Consider the following 21,190-nt stretch of genomic DNA (forward strand, 5'->3'; position numbering starts at 1 on the left):
GGTAAAAATGACGTATCATCATTAATGAGGTTATCGAAAATGAGGTACAAGGTGTAATGCTGAATTCAATCCAATAAGTATACTTTTATTTCCAGGAAACATACCTTCAAATGAGTTGCTTGAATGTGTGTTTATAGTTTTTTACATCTAGTTAAATACTGTAAAACTTAAATAAGCCAAAACTGAATGGATTAAAAAAGTTAGCTTAAAGACATTTCGAGTTTTACATTTTGACATATTAAAGACCAATTACGTGGAGTTCCACTGATGATTGGACTCGATAAAATATGTCTTGTACCGACAATTTTTTTTTTTTTTTTTTTTTAAAGTATTCAATATTGATTTTCTTACATTAGTATGTATTTTTGACTGTGAAGTTTGTGCATTTAAATATTATATTTTCATTTATTTCCAAATTCATTAAAAGTAATTTTTTACAATTTACTGCCTGATTTTATGCATTATATGTACGTATAAGTAATAAATAATTATTGTAAATATGCTATGTAACTTTGATCTTTGTATTAAAACAACTTATTTATATATATATAAGATATGTATGAGTCAGGAATCAACTTGTGGAAATTGAAATTGAATTGTTAGTAAGAAATTAATGATAATAAGATGCATTGCTGATGTATCTCATAAGATGTATTTTTGGTGACAGTACATAAAATTATTCAAAACACTATAAGATTAAACTGTAAGGTTAAAAGGTGCTATTCTTTTTTTTGGACCAGATTAAGAAATGTATGTATGTATTCATGTACATGTGTGTATATACACACGTGCATAGGCCCATCAATGGCAGAGAGTGTTAAAATCTTTAAACACTGAGTTCGAATTCAGGAGAATTGTCTGGCTTCGTGGACGTTTTCTTTTTTCCCCCATTCGTAGTGTGTATACCAGCCAGTTTCCTTTAGAAAGTCCTCCACAAAGGCATCCCTTCCCACAGGCAGATAGCCCTAGTGTGCTTTGCCATACTAAACTAAAATGCAACCAAAACCACTCATGGCTACATACATTACATCTCTGAATCCTGTCCCGATAACAGAAGAGTACTACAGTCAAAAGTCATTAATCCGGACTCGTTGGGACTTCGGCGATTCCGGATTATCGATTTTTCCGGATTATAGATCATCAGTTTAAATCTGGTAAGATGGCATGCAGAAATTACAAAATTAAAAATATGAAACCGTAATTTATGAAATAAAGAACAATTATGATCTAAAAGGTATCAAAATTTACAAAAAGAAAAAGCTTAATATTTATTTGTTTACTTTATTAAACATTTCTTTCAATATAAGTTGTTTAAGTTGCTTCGTTTCATGTGATAATACTTTCTCTTTAATTCTATTAAACAGACATAATTTCTTGTTTAGTTACAAAGTTCCGCTGTTCAAGTCCTATAATTGCTGTGTCGAGAACACCGACTAATTTGTCAATCGAAATTTTTTCGTTTTCAATAACCTCTGTGTCTCTTTCTGTACTATCGGAAGCAAATTATAATGACGAGGAACTTGTTTTAAATCATATCAAAGACGGAGTACATCGAGATGAAATACTACATTTAGTAAGGAATTATAAGCCAAATAAAATAAAAAATCTGCTCTCAAGATAAGGATAGTGCTGACAGATCAACTTCCAATTCATTGCGCGCCGCGGCGTTTGCCCCACCGAGCAGCGTGAAATTGATAAACAGATTTCGGATTTCGAAACATACTTTTGCTTTAGATCCTTTACATATTAGCAAATATATATCAGAAATTCTATTTGATATAATCGAAAGTTCAAGGTTACTTTTATAAAATTGTTCTAACAGTCTGCAAAAAATAATAAGCTGGATCCAATTCAAAGATTAAGGAACAACGCAATCTGCAACATTAAATGAATTAGATAATTTTAGCATAGCTTATACCGTCCGTTATACATTAAACGTGCATGCATAAACGTTTTATGCACACGCGCACACGCACATTCGCAGCTGTAAAGGTCTTATGTGCACATGTAAACGCCTATGCACATGCGTCAACGCGACGCAAGCGCAGAAAGTTTGTAGCTTTGAGGTCTGGATTATGGGTGTCCGAATTAACGACTTTTGACTGTAGTTAAAATTGGGCTTCTAAAGATATGTGAAAAGAGTTTTGAATTAAAATCCAGACTATATTTCATTATCTTGTAAAAAATACATTGGACTTAAGATCATACTGTAACTATTTAATATGAGTTCCACTAAGCTGTTAATAAGACTTTATATTTACATTAAGTACTAAAATCAATATCAGAATGTTGTGAATTAGTATTATTGTTCGCATGTGCTTCACATTCAGAAGTCCATTCTATTATCCATAATTTAATATCCATTCTTAGCAAATAAGAACAATATGATACTAATTATCACATTTATTCATTTATAAGTTCTGTGAATTGCAATAATTTCTTTTTCCGATATCTTCTTTTACAAAATACTTTCAGCCTATGATTCATTTTTTAAATGTTAATTTCTCTTCATCATAAGTAAAATATATGCACACATTATTGATGAAAAATTATTTAATTAAAATGTTCAAAGTATATGTTACAGAAAACAAACATATTGACATCTATAATGCATTTATTAAAACTTATTTATTTATTATAGTGAAATACTCAGATTCCAAGATTAATAGATAGAGTTTGAAAAGCAGAGGTCTAAGATATCATGTAACATTTATTTACATAAGAATGACTGTAAATACATAATGATCACAAGTTCTCTTTTACTCAGACATTTCACGCTAACCTGCTTTTATTGCATTAGAGTTTTTAAAAATAAGTATTTTTAATGATTTTTCTACTACTGTTTCAAAATTATGATTTTTATGCTAGTCAGAAATGATTTTCTTCCAGTATACAGAAATAAATTATTTATTTCTCGAATAGCCATCGAGTAATTTAAAATATAATACTTAGTACTATTACAAAACTTAAGAACTCCAAAATATTCGTTTTAAAGTTTTTAACATGCTGCTTTTCATCACATTAAAAAAAAAAAAAAAAAAAAAAAAAAAAACCAAAATGTAAACTTGTAATATTGAAAAATTTCTATCTTAAGTAAAATTATTGTCACTACATAATTTCAGTACAAACTAAATATCGCAGTATATAAAAGAATACAATATACTACCTGTAAAATTAATGGTGCATATTAACACACCCACCACCTTGGCTCAATTTGGATTTAACACATGAAAAGGTAAAAGTTACTCATTGGGTGCTTTCTTAAACAGATACCCAAATTATTGATATTTATCGTAAGTTGGCTAACATTATCAAATTCTGAAAAGAAAACATATTTTAGCAATTTGAAATATAAATTTTAATTATTAAATAAGGATTACATAATACATTAAAATTAAAAACACGTTCATCTCCAAATCTTTCTCAAATCTCTCTTTTTTTGCCTTATTCTTTTCCATGAGCGATTTATTTTTGCTTGAAAAAACATTAAAGAATTTCAGAGACTCGGCATCGCACAAACCTCAGCAGCATTGGGTATCTATCAAATGTATTTCCTTTTTGTTCCTTTTAAAAATTTGTTGGCAAAATTTTGTATTCCTGTAGAATTTTCATCGTAGTTCGTAGTTTTTTTTCCATTGTTGGCAAATTTCAAAGCGCATATTTTAAAACTAAGGCAAGAAATATCACAACTTGTTCATAAAAATTGTTGAAACTTGGAAACACGTTCATCTCGTTGGAAACATGTTCATCACAACACAAATAATGTATACAAAAACGGCCCTATTAAAGGATTGTTATGAGCATGGTTGCCAGAGTTTGGCACATTTTAAAAATTTGACGAGTTCTGCTGAGTTGGTTGTGAGTAATAAATGAATAACATTGTAATATGTGCATTTTTACTGTTAGGAATATAAAATTTTTACTTGTAATTAAAATCTGAATATGTTAATTATTCATTTGCCTTTTTATGTAATTTTGATAATAAATTAGCCACTATTTATTTTACATTAGTAATCATCAGACTAATTTTAAATTTAGTTTCAGTGTGAATTTCTTTTGTTCTCTGCTTTCTTATGTTTAAATTGACGTCATGTAAAGCAACATCAAAAATAAAACTATTAAGAAATATATGAAAAGCAAACAAATGAAAGAGACAGATATGAAAATTTATCAGTTCAGTTTCATATATATTCTGTACAGTAATACCTCTACGTTAATTAAAAGGTGGGAGTAATGAAAAGTACAACTTCACATACAGGATATGCTAGAAAAATACATACAGACTTTAACAGATGATATCTATATAGTATTGGTTTCAAAGTTGAATTATCTTTATAATATGTAGTATGATATTTCATTAACGTGTTGGTACTCTCACATATATGTGACACATGACAGTGAACCAAAATGAATTTGGAGGGATGTTGTGTAGTATATTTAAATCGGTAAGGCTACAGGTCCTTCATCAAAAAATTATGAAGTCCCCTCAGACACATCGACTAAACATAGTTCAAATAACTGATCAGTATCGTGCTATGTGTCTAGCTGTTAATGGCTACCACTGTAATACTTTGAGCAATCTAAGTAACTAACTGTATAGGTACATATTCAAGAATATTATATGAAACTTACGCTAACCTTTGATATGTATGATTTAATTGACTTATAATTCAGTTCAGTACTAAAGCACAAGAATTTTATTTTATTAATTAAAGTGTGTGCATTTTTCTGATGGGCCCTTTATAAATATAGATGAATTTTAGTTTAATAGCACCGATGGCTAGACCACCCGCGCCGGAGTGGTAAAGTTGCTGAACATTAGCAATTCAGTCTGGATTTCAAATGCTGCAAAATATGCTGGCTGCATAGGTGCTTTCATGGTTTTCCTCAGGTGTAATGTGTATAAGAGGCAGTTTCCCTTTGAAAGTCCTCCATGAAAGCATCTCTCCTTTTAAGCAGATAGCATGCAAGTGCTTTGCATAATTAAATAAACCAAACCAAACCAAACCAAGGTCCAAAAAAAATTTTTTTAGTAGAAAGGTAGATGATAAAAAATTTAGTTTTCATTCATGTCAATATAAAATAGGATACTTACGTATTATCTCACCAATCGTTTGTCGAAATTTGGGCTATGGTAACCAAGCACTAATCATTGCTATGGAATTACTAAAAGCACAGTCATCTATAATTGGCACTAAATCATGCTACTTGGCCAGTCAAAGGGATAATGCATAAGAACCTAAACAGTATTAAAATTAATGCAGTGCATTTATGTGGATAGCAATGGCCTCGTATTTAGCACACATTTCTAATTAGCATCTATGTTCTCCAAAGCCCCAAAGCCTTTTATCATTTGAGCAAAGAGTCTTTTGTCAAACTTGTGACTATCATACATTTTTCTAGTGGATTTGAAATTGTATAACTTCATGTTCCCTTAAATCTGGAATGAATATTCATAATATGTGAAGAAAACATACATTTATTTTCTCATATGTCTAACATTTTTCAGTATTATACTCAAATATAAAACTTCATGCTATATTTAAAATTTATATATATATTAATATACCAAAGCCTGATCTTTACATTAAAAAAATCACATCGCAGGAAACTAAATTTGAGATTCACTATGCATGCATGGCATTCAAATTTATATAATTTTAATTTCAGCTTCAACATTATTCATTTCCTAGATCAAATCTTATTGTGGACCATTTAGACTGATATGTTATGTCCTACACTTAGAAAACACTTCCTTCCCTGAAAAAAAGGTGTCCGACAGCGGCGAACATTAAAGTCGCTGAACACTAGTTGTTCGGTCTGAGGTTCGAATCCAGCCAACAGGCTGGCTGCATGAACGTTTTCATGGTTTTTCCCATGTGTAATGTGTATACAAACAAGTTTCCCTTAGAAAGTCCTCCACAAAGCCATCCCTCTCCTTAGGCAGATAGCTCTCGAGGCATCGCCATAATCACATTAACCAAACCCTGCGAAAATGTTAGGAACAGATTAACATTTTAACATGGCAAAACTCTTTTTTGTGATCACCTCTGAAACTGACACTTCTCCTCAATATACAAGAAATTCTGGTTACTGAACTTCTTCTCTTTGAGATGACAAGCTCTGCACAAAATTAAAACCATGTAGAACTGCTAGTGGTCATTTTAGAAAGGGTTTGCTCTATTTATTAAAGGTAAGAAATTTATTCAACTATTTCTAAAAGGGCAAATTAATCAACAAAATCTGATATTAAGTACTTTGTTTCTGTAAGCATAATTAATAAAACTTTCGAGTTTGATTTAGTGTGTATAATGACAATTTGTTACATTAGTGAATGTTATTTGCTTGACAGATATGAAGAATTCTATTGAGAAGCTGTTTTGCTTGAAGGTTTGGTTTGGTTTGGTTTATTTGATTATGGAAAGCATGCAGGGTCTATGCGGGAGGGATGTCTTTGCAGAGGATTTTCTAAGAAAAAAAAAAAAAAAAAACTCATATCCATGTTTACACATGTGGAAAACCAGGTAAGTGTTCATGCAGCCAGCCTATCCACCTGGAATCGAACTATTAGCGTTCCAGTCAGCCGCTTTTAGGCTGTGTGTAGAGGGTCATGAAGGCGAATAATTACATGCACTGAAAACTGAATTTTAAACTAAATGTATAAGGAAATCAATGGAAATTCATTTATCAATACTAGTTCTTATTAAATTAAAATACTGCATAAAATAAATTCATAAAGCTATTGAATGAAAATTTCCATGAACCATATTTAAGACGTGTGTAAGAAGTAATAGATTAATTATTTCTAATATTATTTAGTAATTTTCTTTTAAAGGAATTTAAAAATAAAAACAAACAAAAGCTTCTTTAGAGAAATTATTCTACTATTAAAAATGCTGCTGGAATTCACATCCCACCTTATCCAAAATTAAATAAATGTATTTTTAAGTGATAAATCAAGTTCTGAAGAAATATTAAATATGAATACATTCATCTTAATTATTTAAAAAAAGTGAATGTGAAGATGTGAAAAATTAAGAGCAAAAAAGCATTCTCTTAATTAAAAAAAAAGCTTTTTATTAAAAGAAAAAAGATTCCCCCTCCCCTAGCTAGATGTGAAAAAGATTATTTGCTAGAAATCTGACATCCTGAAAAATGAATACATGCATACACACACTCGCTCATATTTATATGCATTTACACACATGTAATGATGCATATAATTAATATATGATATATATTGAATATATTGAAAATATATGTTTGTGTGTGTATTACACATGCACGCATATATATATACACACACACACGCATATAGAAAGAAATTTTGTAAAGTTTGTGACATAAATTTATATTCCTTCTGGAACAGTAAGAAATAATACTTTAAAGAAAAATTTAAAAAATAGCATCACTAGAGCAAATTTACATTGCAGATTAAAAATGTTTTTCATTGAAAGAAAACACTGAACAGCAGAATGTAAACAAACGTCAGAAATGTAACATCACTCATGTGGGCGGAATTAATGGTGACCCTTATCTGGATTGTCATTGGCCAAACTCAAGCCGTTGTCCTAGCAGTGTACATTTTGCTTATATGCGTCCTGGCTATGCTGGATATTTTGAAACTTCGCTGAAAGTGTTCTGTCTGCACTTCTGTCCCAGGTAGAGATCAACGAATCAGAAGAAAGTTTTGCTTCTGAAGGATCCCACTCTGAGCGATAATTGATTATTGTTTGGTGGCATTCGAGTCTATTTAGTAAGGAAAATGGTAACCTAGCTATGTAGGTTTCGTAGAAATGTTCGGGTTCTGAGAAAGGTCTCTTTCAACGTTCAGTTCCGCGTAACGGAAGCATATGTGATAGAGACTTAATGCATCATTATTGCAAGACGTAGGAGTCACTGAACAAATTCGGAAAGGGCACTGGGTGGGAATAGAGAAAAGGGGGTAGTGAAGTGAAAACGTTGAAAAACTATAGCCTACACGTACATAATTATGCATTCTTAGTTATATAAGAGTCAAAAAGGAAAAGAAATTTGTATTGTATCCTACAGTAATCCAGTAATATAGTATTTCTTCATTCCTGTAAAAGAAATGTATAACTGAATTTCAACTAATAACTTCATCTCGTTGTCTGCTGCTTCTCCATTTAACAAGACATATTTGAACACCATACTGAAATGTGGATTATTGTAAATAACTGCTATTTAATGTCTGCAGATAGATTTGCTAAAAAATTTAAACTACTCCTAAGTGATGGGCACATCTTTAATGATGTCTTTAATAGATATTGACCAATGTGTAGCAGCCTTCATTTTCTGAGGTGTATTCTATTTTTATTGTAACTATAATAGATCTCTGATGAACTTTTAGAGTTAATACTGCTTCAAAGGTAGAATGACCCATCTACATTGTGCCAACAATGGTCTTAGGATCCTAAGGTCTTTTTTTTTTTCATCTGTTATGACAAGTTTCGAAAAGCTGAAATGTTTGCTCTTTATAGCTTTCATTTAGAATAAATGCATTTCATTTACTCTTGCGTTTCATTCTAATGTTGTAAAATTATTATTTATTATGTACAGTTGTTGAGTTAATTTATACTTCTATTTTTTCCTCATCCCATTTAAGGAACAAACATTAATGTTAAAGAGTATGTTAATTAATTATATTAAGGTATGCTGTAGTGATCATTTGCAATGTTACTTTTTTATAGGTTTGATCACAACTTCCAGTTCACGTAGACTAGATAGAGAAGTTCAAGCAGAACATGCTTTGGAGGTAAATATAGTGGCATTATATTTCCTCAGTTTAAGGACAGTTATTATCATCACCTTCAAGATTTGATATATCGTTTATTCTAACTGCCAAATATAATTTTGGTTTTTAATTAATATATTAATTACTTTTTATTATCAGGAATTTAGTAATGACTGTCGAAAGGAAAAAAAAATATTTTTGAAAATATATTTTGTTTTAAATGATAGCTATATCATCGGATAGTAGTCATTTGGATAGCTATGCCTAGCAGATAATCAAGTGTAATGAAATGCAGATGCATTTTTTTTCCAAAACTGTGAAATATTCATAATATTATACCAAGGCAAGTGAAGAGGTAACTGCTGTATTGTTTTCTATATTTTGGGCTTGCTGATTTCTGAAACAGTTAACATGTGTTACAGAATTCTTAAACATCCATCTAAATTGCATGTTTCAGTATGTATATTTTAAAATATAACTATAATACTTGCTACATTATCCACTGAGCTTAAAAGTTAATGCATTATCATCAATGAATTTATTTTCGTTTCAGTTAAAGATTTTTTTGGGGGGGATTTCGGAGGCTTTCTGGTTTTACCATTTTGATTCAGCATCATATTAGAATACTTATATCTTACGTCCTGTAAAGATTTACTAAAAAAATTGGGCTATAATTTTAGAATTTAAATTTGCTTGTCTGCAAAACCAAAAAATGCTCCCAGTTCCTTTAATGATCTCTTTATATGTATATTACTGCTCAAGCCATTTTTAACATCAGGCTCAAATTTGAAGTTGTTTTAGCTTTTGGTGAAAAGCATGTGTGGTAGGGTTCTGTTTGGGTATTTAAGAGTTAAAGCTACTAATCACTTCTATGCCTGGGTGGCTGGTTAAAAATTTTGAATGGAGTCTTAATTTTGTTTATTTTAACAATGAAGATCATGTAAATATTTTTCATAACCTAATAGAACCCAGAATGTTTTTCTTTGCTCGCATTTTATTTATTTTATCTTTGTTTAATTAATTTTATCTTATGTTATGCATGAATAAATAAAGCTGAATTTTTAAAGTGTTCACACTCTATTGATTTTAAATGAAAGACAAAAAGTATTATTAAACAATACAAATCTGCTGCATAAGGTAAAATGAAGAGATTTTTGTAAGCTATATATGAATTCTTGTTCTTATTGTTTTAATATTAAACATTGTAACAAGTATTTATTTATATAGACTAATCTGTTTTATTTTAGATTAAAGTTGAGGATGGAGGGAATCCAACTTTATCATCTTTAACTAGAGTTTTAGTGTCAGTCATTGATGAAAATGATAATGACCCTGAACCTCTTCTTTCACCTTATCGTTGTCCTGTTTTGGAAATGAAAGAAGCTGACCCAAATGTCATTTTGTGCCAGGTAATTACATATCATAAATTATTGTTATTTTTAATATAGCTTTGTATAATTCTAGATTCATTCTAGATTTTGTAATCATATTTTGGCATTGTTCTGGCTGCTTTGAAGCAGGTTTGTTTCTGGAAGGGATTTTAGTTTTTATTTTTCATTTTTAACATTAAAGTTGTTTTTAAATGATTCAATTTTTTTAATTCTTCCTGACATTAATTCAGAAAAGTGTTTAATTATGTTGAATTGTGGTTTGCTTCCTGATGAACAGCTACAATATTATGTGATCCTTTTACTTTTTTGCAGTAACTGCATTTTCTACTAAGCATTTTTTTTGGGGGGGGGGCACTTTGCCTTAAGCTTGACAATGAAGGATTACAAATTTTTCTTATAATTTACTTGATTTACCAAATTGTTTATAGCTGCATTTTGTTTGCAGTTAAGGAATTTTATTAGTTTTTAATTGTCCTTTTCCCTGTTTTTGTTTTATATATGTCTAAGAATTATAACCCAAATTACATATTTGTCACAATTCTTATTTGCATAGATTTCAGTTTTGGTACATTTTGTTTAATACTGATACATCTACTAAAGGCACAATTGTAGTCATGTAAAATAAATAAAAAATATATTGGTAAATTCCAAAATAATCAGATAAAATATATAAGTGAACAATATGGATGCATATATTTCTCCCTTTTTCAAACTCGTGTCTTAGGTAACAATTTAAAATCAATGCACAGGTGAAAACATACATTATGTAAATAAAAAAAAAAAGAAAAAAGAATAGTATAGAAATTAATAATTTTAGGTGACTTTTTGAAATATGAAACATAAGTATATCTATTTATAGCTCTTTAATGAACCCTATCCTTCAATTAAATCTTCCCCTCAAAAATATAGAATTTTTGGCTTAAGAGGTAAATTTGCTCAGTTGATTTTCAAGAAGTAAAATTAAGGAATGGGGCTGAGGAAAAATATATGAGTAAATATGGTATTATTAAAATGTAATGCAATTAATTGAGTACCATGAAATACATTTTTGTATTAATCTTTATTGAGATTCTGAAAATTGGCCTAGAAAAGGCTGATTTCTTATTACCAGTGTATTTATAAGATAGATTATAATTTAGATTCTTTGTTGTAATTGCTTAATTTTTTCCATAGGTTGTAGCATCCGATGCTGATATTGGTCCAAATGGTGATGTCAGTTACTCTTTTGAGCCTGATAAAGGATCAGATTTATTTACGATTCATTCTAAAACTGGAGCTATTTTTGCAAAGCAGAAATTGGCAACTGGTGAAGCCTATGATTTTTTAGTATGTAGCATTTATAATAGATGAACATTTTATAAATTTATATATTTGAATTTTGGCAGAGGATATACTTTAAGATATTTTGTAAGTGATACTGCTTATTGGTGTGCAGAAATTTTTGAATGGAAATTGGTTATTTCTTTTATATCATATCAGTGGAATTTTAATTATCAGATTAAAAACTGAAATTTGAAATTTTTTACTCTTAATTCATTATTTCTTGGTCAGTGATCATCATTCATGATCAGACTGGAACTTTTGCTTAGAAATTACTTTGATTATTTTTCTTTTGCTTAAACTAATGTTATTTTTGAATTTATGAATTTTCAGAATATTTATTTTAATTTGCCTAGTATTTTGATCATATGAAAATTAATTATTAGTACTTTTGACAATTTGTATTTTAATTGTCAGTTTTCCATTTACATTTGCTTTTAAAAGCTAATTCGTTCAGCTGATTTAGAGCAACACTATTTCTATCTAAGTTATATTGTCAACTACCTTCTGATAATTTAATATTCTTGCTTCTTTATTTTCTGCCATTATGCTCTTAACTTCATTATTTACTAATTATTTATTTTAAAAGAATAGGGATGAAAGAGAAGAAGGGGAATATATTCTATTTATTTATATCTTCTAGAAGGACATTACCTAGCACTCAGCTTGCTAAAAGGGGTCTCTCTCTCTCTCTCTCTCTTTGTCTCATCCTCTCTCCCTCTTTGTTGTCTTCTCTATTACACTCATGAAAATGTATTTCCTTTGTAATATTTCAGATGTTTGGTAAATTAGTAGTTAACATATTAACAGTGGTACATTAAAGTGTCCATTTCTATAAGAAAGCATTATTTTTAATTTCTTTACTCATCCTTCATTCTTCTTTTTTATTTTATATTATTTATTTCAGTTTAATACAATGATTTAATTGATAATTCATTTTAACCAGAAAAAAAACTTGAAGAAAACTTTTTGTAGACATTCCTATCTTATTTTTATTAAATAACTATTGTTCATGTCAGTTGTTTAAAATTCTAATGCTTCATTAATGGGGATAAGTTTGTTTTAAAATTTGTGCTTAAATTAAATTTAGCTGCTTGTGGTGTTTTTCTCTGTGTATGTGTTCCGCACACACACGCACATATATATACATTTTGTATGTGCGTCGCACACAGATATATTATGTGTGTGTTTCTTGGCATCACAAAAATGCAATAAAAATTGGAACTTTTAAAATATAAGATTCATTTTATTTTAGGTTCAAGCTACTGATAATGGCACTCCTTCACGGTCTGCTACAATTAGAGTTAAAATTGATGTCCTACCTCGCCCACGTCCATCTTCACGCCCTCCTGTGTGTAATGAAGCAGATACTCATGCAGCTGTAGCTGAAAATGATGCTATAAATCAGGTTGTTACTTTCCTACAAGCTGAAGATCCTGATGGGGATAAACTGTGGTATTCTATTGTTGGTAATTAAGCTTTATGAAAATTTAAATTTTGACTTTTGGCATAAAAGTATTGGATATATCTTTATATATATTGATGTTTTTCTCGTGAAAGAAGTTTTGGTTGACCATTTGTAAATTTGATGCTTTGAACATTCTTTATATAATTTTTTTCTGTACTGCATGGCAATTAATTTATAAGATTGTATTTTTTTAAAAGAAACTTACGTTGGTGCATCTTACTTTAAATTCAGTTCTCTTGTATTAATGCAAATAATGGCAAGATCCAATACAAAATGGAAAACTTGTAGTGGTGTGTTCTTAGAATGGCTCTAAAAGATGTCACAGTTCTTTTGATTCTTCTAGTATTAAGGAGGGGGTGGAGTTCTGTCTTCAGTACTCATGGTAATTGATGTGATGACAGTTTATTTGTGTCCCCAAAACCCATAGTATTTATGTTAAAGTTATGTTTTTGTGCAGTGTAATGCTTTCTTAAAAATATTTCTGATTATATAAAACATGGCATGAAAAGCATTTGCTTTGTGTGGTAATAAATGTTTATTCAAAATATAGTGCAGTGTTGACTCATCAGTATTACAAGTATTTTTTAAAACTTATTGTCCCCTATTTAATTGTTATTTTATTTATAACATATTTTACGTATAAATAATGGCACCTTTTGCTAAAGATATAGATCTTAGGGGGAAATGAAATTTAAATAAACATTGTTAATAGCAAAAAATTCTCTCAAATGAAATTTATTATCTCTTTTATAGGCAGATATTTATGAATTTAGTATGTTACTAATGTCACAAGTTGAATTATTTGAATCCTTTCAGTAAAAGCTTTCAAAGTTAATCATGAAATGTGTGTCTGTTTTCAGTTAAAATTATTTAGCATGCTGTGAGGAAAACATTTATTTGGCATAATTATTAACATTTATTTTTTTTACACCAATGAAATTCAGCGGTTTTTTTACCTACAAAAATTTGATTAGAGAAATATTTCTGCTCAAACATTGTAACAACACTTCTGTGCAATAACAACACTCTGAACATCAGTAACTTTGCAATAAAGCAATACATTTTCATATATATGCGATGTTTAGCTATATGTAATACATGTATTTGAATGTGAACAGACTGAATTCTGACAGAATTCTTTTTGAAAAAACTTCATTATGAGTTCTTCTTTTAAATATATCAGTGCATTTTTTTAGATAATGAAACATGTTAGCAGTTCATATGAATAAATTATTAATTTAATTTTGTTATACTCTATTTGTTGTTTTAGATGTAAAAATATTTAATTTATTTACTTTTAATTTATGCAGGTGGTAATACTGATGATGCATTTAAAATCCTACCTCACGAGGGTACTGTATCTGTCGCTCAACCTCTTGATTGGGAAAAGAAATCTGATTATAACCTCAACATCAGTATTACTGACGGTGTTAATGTAATTTATCAACAGGTAAGAAATTTTCATTTTACGCCTACTTCAAAATTAAAAAAGCGAAAGAGATAATAATAATAAACAATTTTCCTCTTTTATCATTTTTATTTATGAATAGTTAATAAATCCAGTGGCATGACATAACTTTGATTATAATTAAGGTATTAATAAGAGAAGGCTATAAATTTCCGGGTTTATTTGTCCCTTTATTTGATTTTTTAAATTTAAGCATTAGTTTGAATTTTTATTTTGAATGAAATATTATTGTACATGTATTGGGTCATCCTAAAATTTCTTCAGTTTTTATTTTTATTGAAGCATGGTTTCTTCTAATTAATTTTTTATTGCTGATATAGAATGATCTTGATTGAAGCAGATGTTTAAACCCGATCTTTTCTGCTCACATCGCATAACTTTTGCATGTGTTGTGGCATAATTTTTATTTCAATGCAGTGCTAAGAATGTAGAACCGAAAGCTCATTTTGGTCATATTAATGCTGTTTTATTTTAAAAAGAGGGAAAACTGCTGGTAAAACTGCTTGCAAATTTTTTATATATACGTATATATATGGAAAAGGGCAGTTTCTGATGACACATTTCAAAGGTGGTTTGAGAAGTTTAATTATGGAAATTTCTGCCTCAAGGATGTTGTTGCCCATTCTAGATGACTATCCTCTGTAAACAAGGACCTGTTATAGGAAGCTGCTGCTAAAATCCTAGTAATATGAGGAACTATCATACAGAACAGATATTCCAGAAAGTGCAGTTCATGATCATTTGAAGGTTATTGGGTCTGCTACATAAATAAAAAGTCCCCCTTCTCATGGGTAGGATTTAGTCACCCATATGATTCACCTTGCACAACATTCTCAATGATAAGAAAGTTAAATGAATGTAATGTCTGGTTTGAAGAGTGTAGAATTTGAAACAACATATTTTGGGTGATAGAAGAGAAGATTGGAATGAGTGAGGCATTTGACTCTGATGAAAATGAGTGGGAGAGCAAATTTCAGTCATAAAAAAATTAATGTTAAATGTGAAAGGGAATTTTAAAGTACTCAGTGGAGAGTACTTACTTGGAGAGTTGCCTTAGCTGTCAGAACCTGTTGGCATGTTTTATTTGGCCCTAACAGCCATTAATGATAAATTGTTAGATAATAATTCAAAAATTAAGATTAAATGTTATTCAAGAATTTACATATCTGAGTAAATTAATATAAACTTGATTTTCCTATTACATTTATGTTATCCATCGGTGCAGAAATTCTAAAATATATAGTTTATTACAGCCATTTTATTCATTGGCTTATTTCCTTTTATCTGTTTATTTAATCTTACATGTTACTCTTATTTTTTTAATAGTGTGTTGCAGTATCATCTAAAATTTTAGTCAGTTTTTTAAATCATTTATTAGTAATGTATATTTCTTTTGAAAAAGTGTTTAAAATACTTCTTTTTTTACAAAATAGGACTTATGTATAGTATATATATATATATACATATAATTAGTAAATAACTTATTTAAGAAGCAGTCTTCCTTTAATTTGAAATTGATTGTGTATTTTTGTTTTCAGCTGTTCACATTTATATCTTTTACAATTTCAGTTGCCCATTAAAGTCATTGATGTGAATGATCATCAACCACTATTTACAAAAGACCTGTATACTGTTGAAATTGGTGAAAATGTAGCTGTTGGGAGTACCATTCTGCAGTTGGAAGCATCAGATTTAGATGAAATTGACAAAAATCTCTTCTTTTCCATTTATAACAGGTGGCATTAAGTAACTATTGACTAACTCTTGAATATTGATGTTTATGTTTACTTTGCATGCAGTTGCGAGAAATAAAATTTTTCAGAATTTCTATATAAAAGATACAGGAGCGTATATATGTGAAGAGAAAATCATTGTTTACAGGTAGTAATGCAAATTTTAGAGACTTGCACCTGAAGATGCTAACTATGCATTTAACCTGTAATTAATCAAGAAACAATGATTAAACTAACCATTTCAATGATGATGCAAAATGTAAATGCTGTTTCTGATGTGTGCTATATCATTTTATGCTGTATTATTTTGTTTGTTGTCAAATGCAGAAAATACATAGCTGTTTGTTTTGCATTTAAACTAAAATATCAATTTACTTCTGTCTATGATTTTATTGAAGCAAAAATCAAATAGCCAGTATGTATAGTAAATATTTGATTATCCAGAAAGCTCAAGAGATACCAGATTCCAGATACTGGAAAATTCCGATAGTTGAGCATATAAAAAATGGAGTTCACATTAGAAAAGCCAAATAAATCAATGGGAAAAATTTCGGCTCTAATATTTTAAAAACAATCATCGTATTTATTGACAATTTGAATATCAAGAGCCTATATTTCAAATTATGTGAGATTTAAAAAAAAAAACACTTTTTGATCATAAAATTTGCCTGTTTTAATTATGAAATCCCACCAAACATAAAGTTGACGGAGATTTTGCCAATCACTCTGATAGAAGTTTTTAACTAACAGGTAATCCTTTAGTTAGATAATAAAGAGACACAAATTATGGCTATATGTTCAATGTGAATTATCTTAAATTGTGCTAAACTTCCACTGCCGTTGGACAGAAAGGGGAAATGTCTAAATTAAGGTAAAGAATATCTCAGTCAGTTTGATATTTGATATCATTTCTGGAATTGAAATAATAATTTGAATTTTGGAATGAAAAAGGTTTTTCAAGTATAAAAAACTAAAACAATTAAATGAAATTCCATAAAATCAAAAAATGCCAAATATGGGGTATGAAGTGGTTATTATACCATTGATTTTGTTTAACTAATCCTTGAATATTGAAATAATACAAAGTACTTTTTAAATGAAGAATGGATAGTGTATGTTTATTTCATCACTAACTGATTCCTAAAGATTGCATTCAGTAACATTCAGATTATATTCTCTCTAATGCTATATTTCTTAATAGTATCTTACCTACATTAGTCAGTTATTCATCAGAATTTGTATGATCTTAAATGAATTTTTTTAACAAATACCAAACTGTTTAATATGAAATGCCTGTGCTATAAAATATATTTGACACCTGTTTTTGAATGACATCAGCAGAAACATGGTTATTTTGGGGTTTCACCAGGATAAAAAAAAGAATTACTACTTATAACAAAATTCTTGTACCATGAATATATTGCAGACTTATGAGAAAGAACCAACTGTATTCCATGAAACCATTATTACAGATTTTTTTTCTTTTCAAATCACACATGTTTTGCAGTGCACTGTAATAATAATAATCATAAAATAAATGTAACAAATTTGAAATGCAGGTGGCGCATTTATTATGATGGAATTCAGTGCCACTGGCATTATTAATCTTAAAGCATTGTGCGATAAATCAGTGCTTGTACTTAAACTCCTCTAACTACTAAAATGCTTTTTGTATTATCATATGAATAAAATATATGTAAATTATTCTGTTGTAGAATTTTAAATAGATTTAATGATTTAATAATGCCCTAAGAATTTTGTATGCTGCATATTTTAACTGTCATTTTTACTTTTTATCTAATAAAATGAACTGTGTCAGTACTTTGTGTAGTCATGTCATTTTATTTATGTTGTCACTTATTTTAAGTATTTTACAGTGCTAATCCACAGAGTCTGAAGTTATTCCAAATTGGTTCATTCTCTGGAAAGTTATCTGTGTCTCATCCCCTTGATCATGAATCGATTAAGAAACACATGTTAACTGTAACAGTTCGGGACAATGGAACTCCATCACAGCGCAGTTTTGCTCGGATAATTATTAACGTGCATGATGAAAATGATCACCATCCAGAATTTTTAGCTCCTTCATTTGAAAGTCAAGTGTATGAAACAGCCACTCTTGGTACATCTGTTACTAGAATACTTGCTGTGGATAAAGATAAAGGAAAAAATGCTCAAATGCATTTCAGTATTGCATCAGGTAACTTTACTATGAATATGTTTATTAATTTCATAGGATATGATATTTTTTCTATATATACAGTCACCGAAATTATGCATTTTAATCATTATTTACTTAAAACTGCTCTAAAAACTAACAGTTTTTTTTTTTTTTTTTTTTTTGAATAACAGTTGTGATGTAATAAAAAAATTTGCTTTTGAAGCAAGGGACTTTTGCTTACATATGCTTATTATTGTGCTGTCAGGGAAGTTTTGTGATTTTTAAATATAAAATTATATCAGGTTGATTGATTTATTGATTACAGTCAAAAGTCGTTAATTCGGACACCCATAATCCAGAATGATCTATAATCCGGACCTCAAAGCTACAAACTTTCTGTGCATGCATCGCATTAATCCGGCTTATTACTTTTTGCAGACTGTTAGAGCAATTTTATAAAAGTAAGCTTGAACTTTCGATTATGTCAAAGATCTACAAAGTGAAAGTATGTTTCGAAGTCCATTTAACAAAAAGTGGAATTGCTGCAAAAAATTAATAAAGGAAAATGGATTTGTTTATCATTCCAAAATCTGTTTATCAATTTCACGCTGCTCTGCATGTGTGGGGGAATTGGAAGTTGATCTGTCAGCACTATCCTTATCTTCTGGGCAGATGTTTTTATTTTATTTTTCTTATAATTATTTACTAAATGTAGTATTTCATCTCGATGTACTCCGTCTTTGATATGATTTACATCAAATTCCTTGTCATTATAATTCGCTTCCGATAGCGAAGAAAGTGACACAGAGGTCACTTTCTTTGAAAACGAAAGAATTTCGATTAACAAATTAGTCGGTATTCTCGACACAGCAATTATAGGACTTGAACAGCGGAACTTTGTAACTGAACAAGAAATTATGTCTGTTTATAGAATTAAAGAGAAAGTATTATCACATAAAAAACGAAGCAACTTGAACAACTTACATTGAAAGAAATGTTGAATAAAGTAAACAAATAAATATTAAGCTTTTTTATTTGTAAATTTTGATACCCTTTAGATCATAATTGTTCTTTATTTCATAAATTATGGTTTCATATTTTTAATTTTATAATTTCTGCATGCCATCTTACCAGATTTAAACTGATGATCTATAATCCGGAAAAATTGATAATCCGGAATCGCCGAAGTCCCGACGAGTCCGGATTAACGACTTTTGCCTGTATTTGGTTATGACAAATGCTTAGAAAGGTAGACCTGTCATAATGGAACGTTATACATGAATTCACTAAATAGCATTCAAATGTAAATAGACTGTCACATGCATTTGAATATTATTTAATGAATTGAAAGATTACATTGAAGAAGACTTCATGCGGTCAAAGAACTTTGAATCATTTTTCTGAATTTTTTATTCACTTATTTGATGGTTAAAGTGGGTTTAAAATTTATTTATTTTTTAAGTTAGATGTAAAATATAAATTTATTTCTTTATATATTTTGAAACATGTTTGGTTTTATTAATTAAAAAAAAATCTGATGTGTACACCACATGACTTTCTTGTACGGAATAATAAATTATATGCATTTTTCCCTGTGTTTCATTTAAACTTATTGAATTGAATTTAATCTACTTTGTCAATAGCGCATAAACCACAATAGAATAAATGTGCTTTTAAAATTAATTATATTTATTTACCATAGCAATACTCTGACACTAGGTTCACTTAACAGTGTTACATCTCATTAATTTTATAACTCAATGCAAGAAAATTATACCATCTGAAGAATTATCTAATCGCTGTCGCATGTTCTATTCAAATATTATAATAAATCTAAAACAATGTATAAAAAAATTAAACAAATAAAAAGAAGCCTGAAAAGTTTCAGATTTTAAATTACGTCCCAAGGTACATTTTTTTATCCTTTTTGTGTGTTAACTTTATTTCTTAAATATCATGTTTTCGCTCTTAAATCATAAAATTCAGTTGAAAAGAAATACCGCAATGCACTGGAGATGTTTTTTGAGTTGAACGTTGCCATTGCTTGCTTTGAAATCCTTGATTTTGTTAATCAAAAATTTGTTAAAGTTTTACAAAATATGAAATCGATAATAAAAAAAATTTCAAATTTGGGCTTCTAGATGCCCATATACGCAGGAGGATTACAATATTCAAAATTTGATTGCTCTAGGTACCTATTATTTTATTACTGCAAAGAACATATGTACATTTATGCAGATTCTTCATTATTTAATTTCTGTAAATATAATACAGGGCGATAATATTTGGTGGCAACAATTTGAAAAGTGAAACAACGCAAAACACCATAATGAAATTATGGTGTTTTGCGTTGTTAGTCCTTCTGGGCAAATTTCCCTTTAGTTTAATAAACAGTTTTTGACTGAAGATTCAGCACTGCTCACCTAATGCGCATGTGGTACTCGTAAGCATTCTCCTCTGTCTTTAACAGACTGGCGACAATATTTTATGTTAATATGAAACACGCATTTCCTCGAATTTCAATAGAGATGTATTTCTCATTCAATCAATTGAGTTCTCACTTTGCTGCAAGGCAAAAATAATAAAATCACAGAATATCTTCATTAAAAATTTAAAGATGTAGAAAAGCTTAAAACACCAAATATAGTTTAAAAAAGTTTTGTTTTAAATTTACAACTAAAAATTACAGTTTTTACACAGAAATAAGCAATTCAGTCAGCAAGAAGACAAATTTTTTGTTCCAGAATGGATTAAGCATAATTTCATTTGCAATAATAAAGGAAGTCATTACTTTGTTATGACTTCCTTTATTATTTGTTATTGCAAAGCTTAGTTTCTTTAGATTAGCAACAAATCCACTATTCTGCTAAGTTTCAAATGTAAATAAATATGGC

At 29.2% G+C, this 21,190-nt stretch overlaps 1 protein-coding gene across 1 annotated transcript in view; it reads left to right on the forward strand.

Moving 5' to 3' along the window:
• The window catches only part of LOC118183653 (fat-like cadherin-related tumor suppressor homolog), a 1,041,784-nt gene that overhangs the window by 910,188 nt on the left and 110,406 nt on the right, over positions 1–21,190 (forward strand). The window contains exons 6-12 of the mRNA XM_085816972.1: positions 8,712–8,776; positions 10,003–10,164; positions 11,320–11,472; positions 12,722–12,935; positions 14,245–14,384; positions 15,972–16,138; positions 18,013–18,335. Coding sequence (XP_085673098.1) covers positions 8,712–8,776; positions 10,003–10,164; positions 11,320–11,472; positions 12,722–12,935; positions 14,245–14,384; positions 15,972–16,138; positions 18,013–18,335 — 1,224 coding nt within the window. The remainder of the gene's footprint in view (positions 1–8,711; positions 8,777–10,002; positions 10,165–11,319; positions 11,473–12,721; positions 12,936–14,244; positions 14,385–15,971; positions 16,139–18,012; positions 18,336–21,190) is intronic.

Source organism: Stegodyphus dumicola, chromosome 5, assembly GCF_044657685.1.
Source record: "Stegodyphus dumicola isolate Sdum_Otavi_A_Nest chromosome 5, ASM4465768v1".
Lineage (NCBI taxonomy): Eukaryota > Metazoa > Arthropoda > Arachnida > Araneae > Eresidae > Stegodyphus > Stegodyphus dumicola.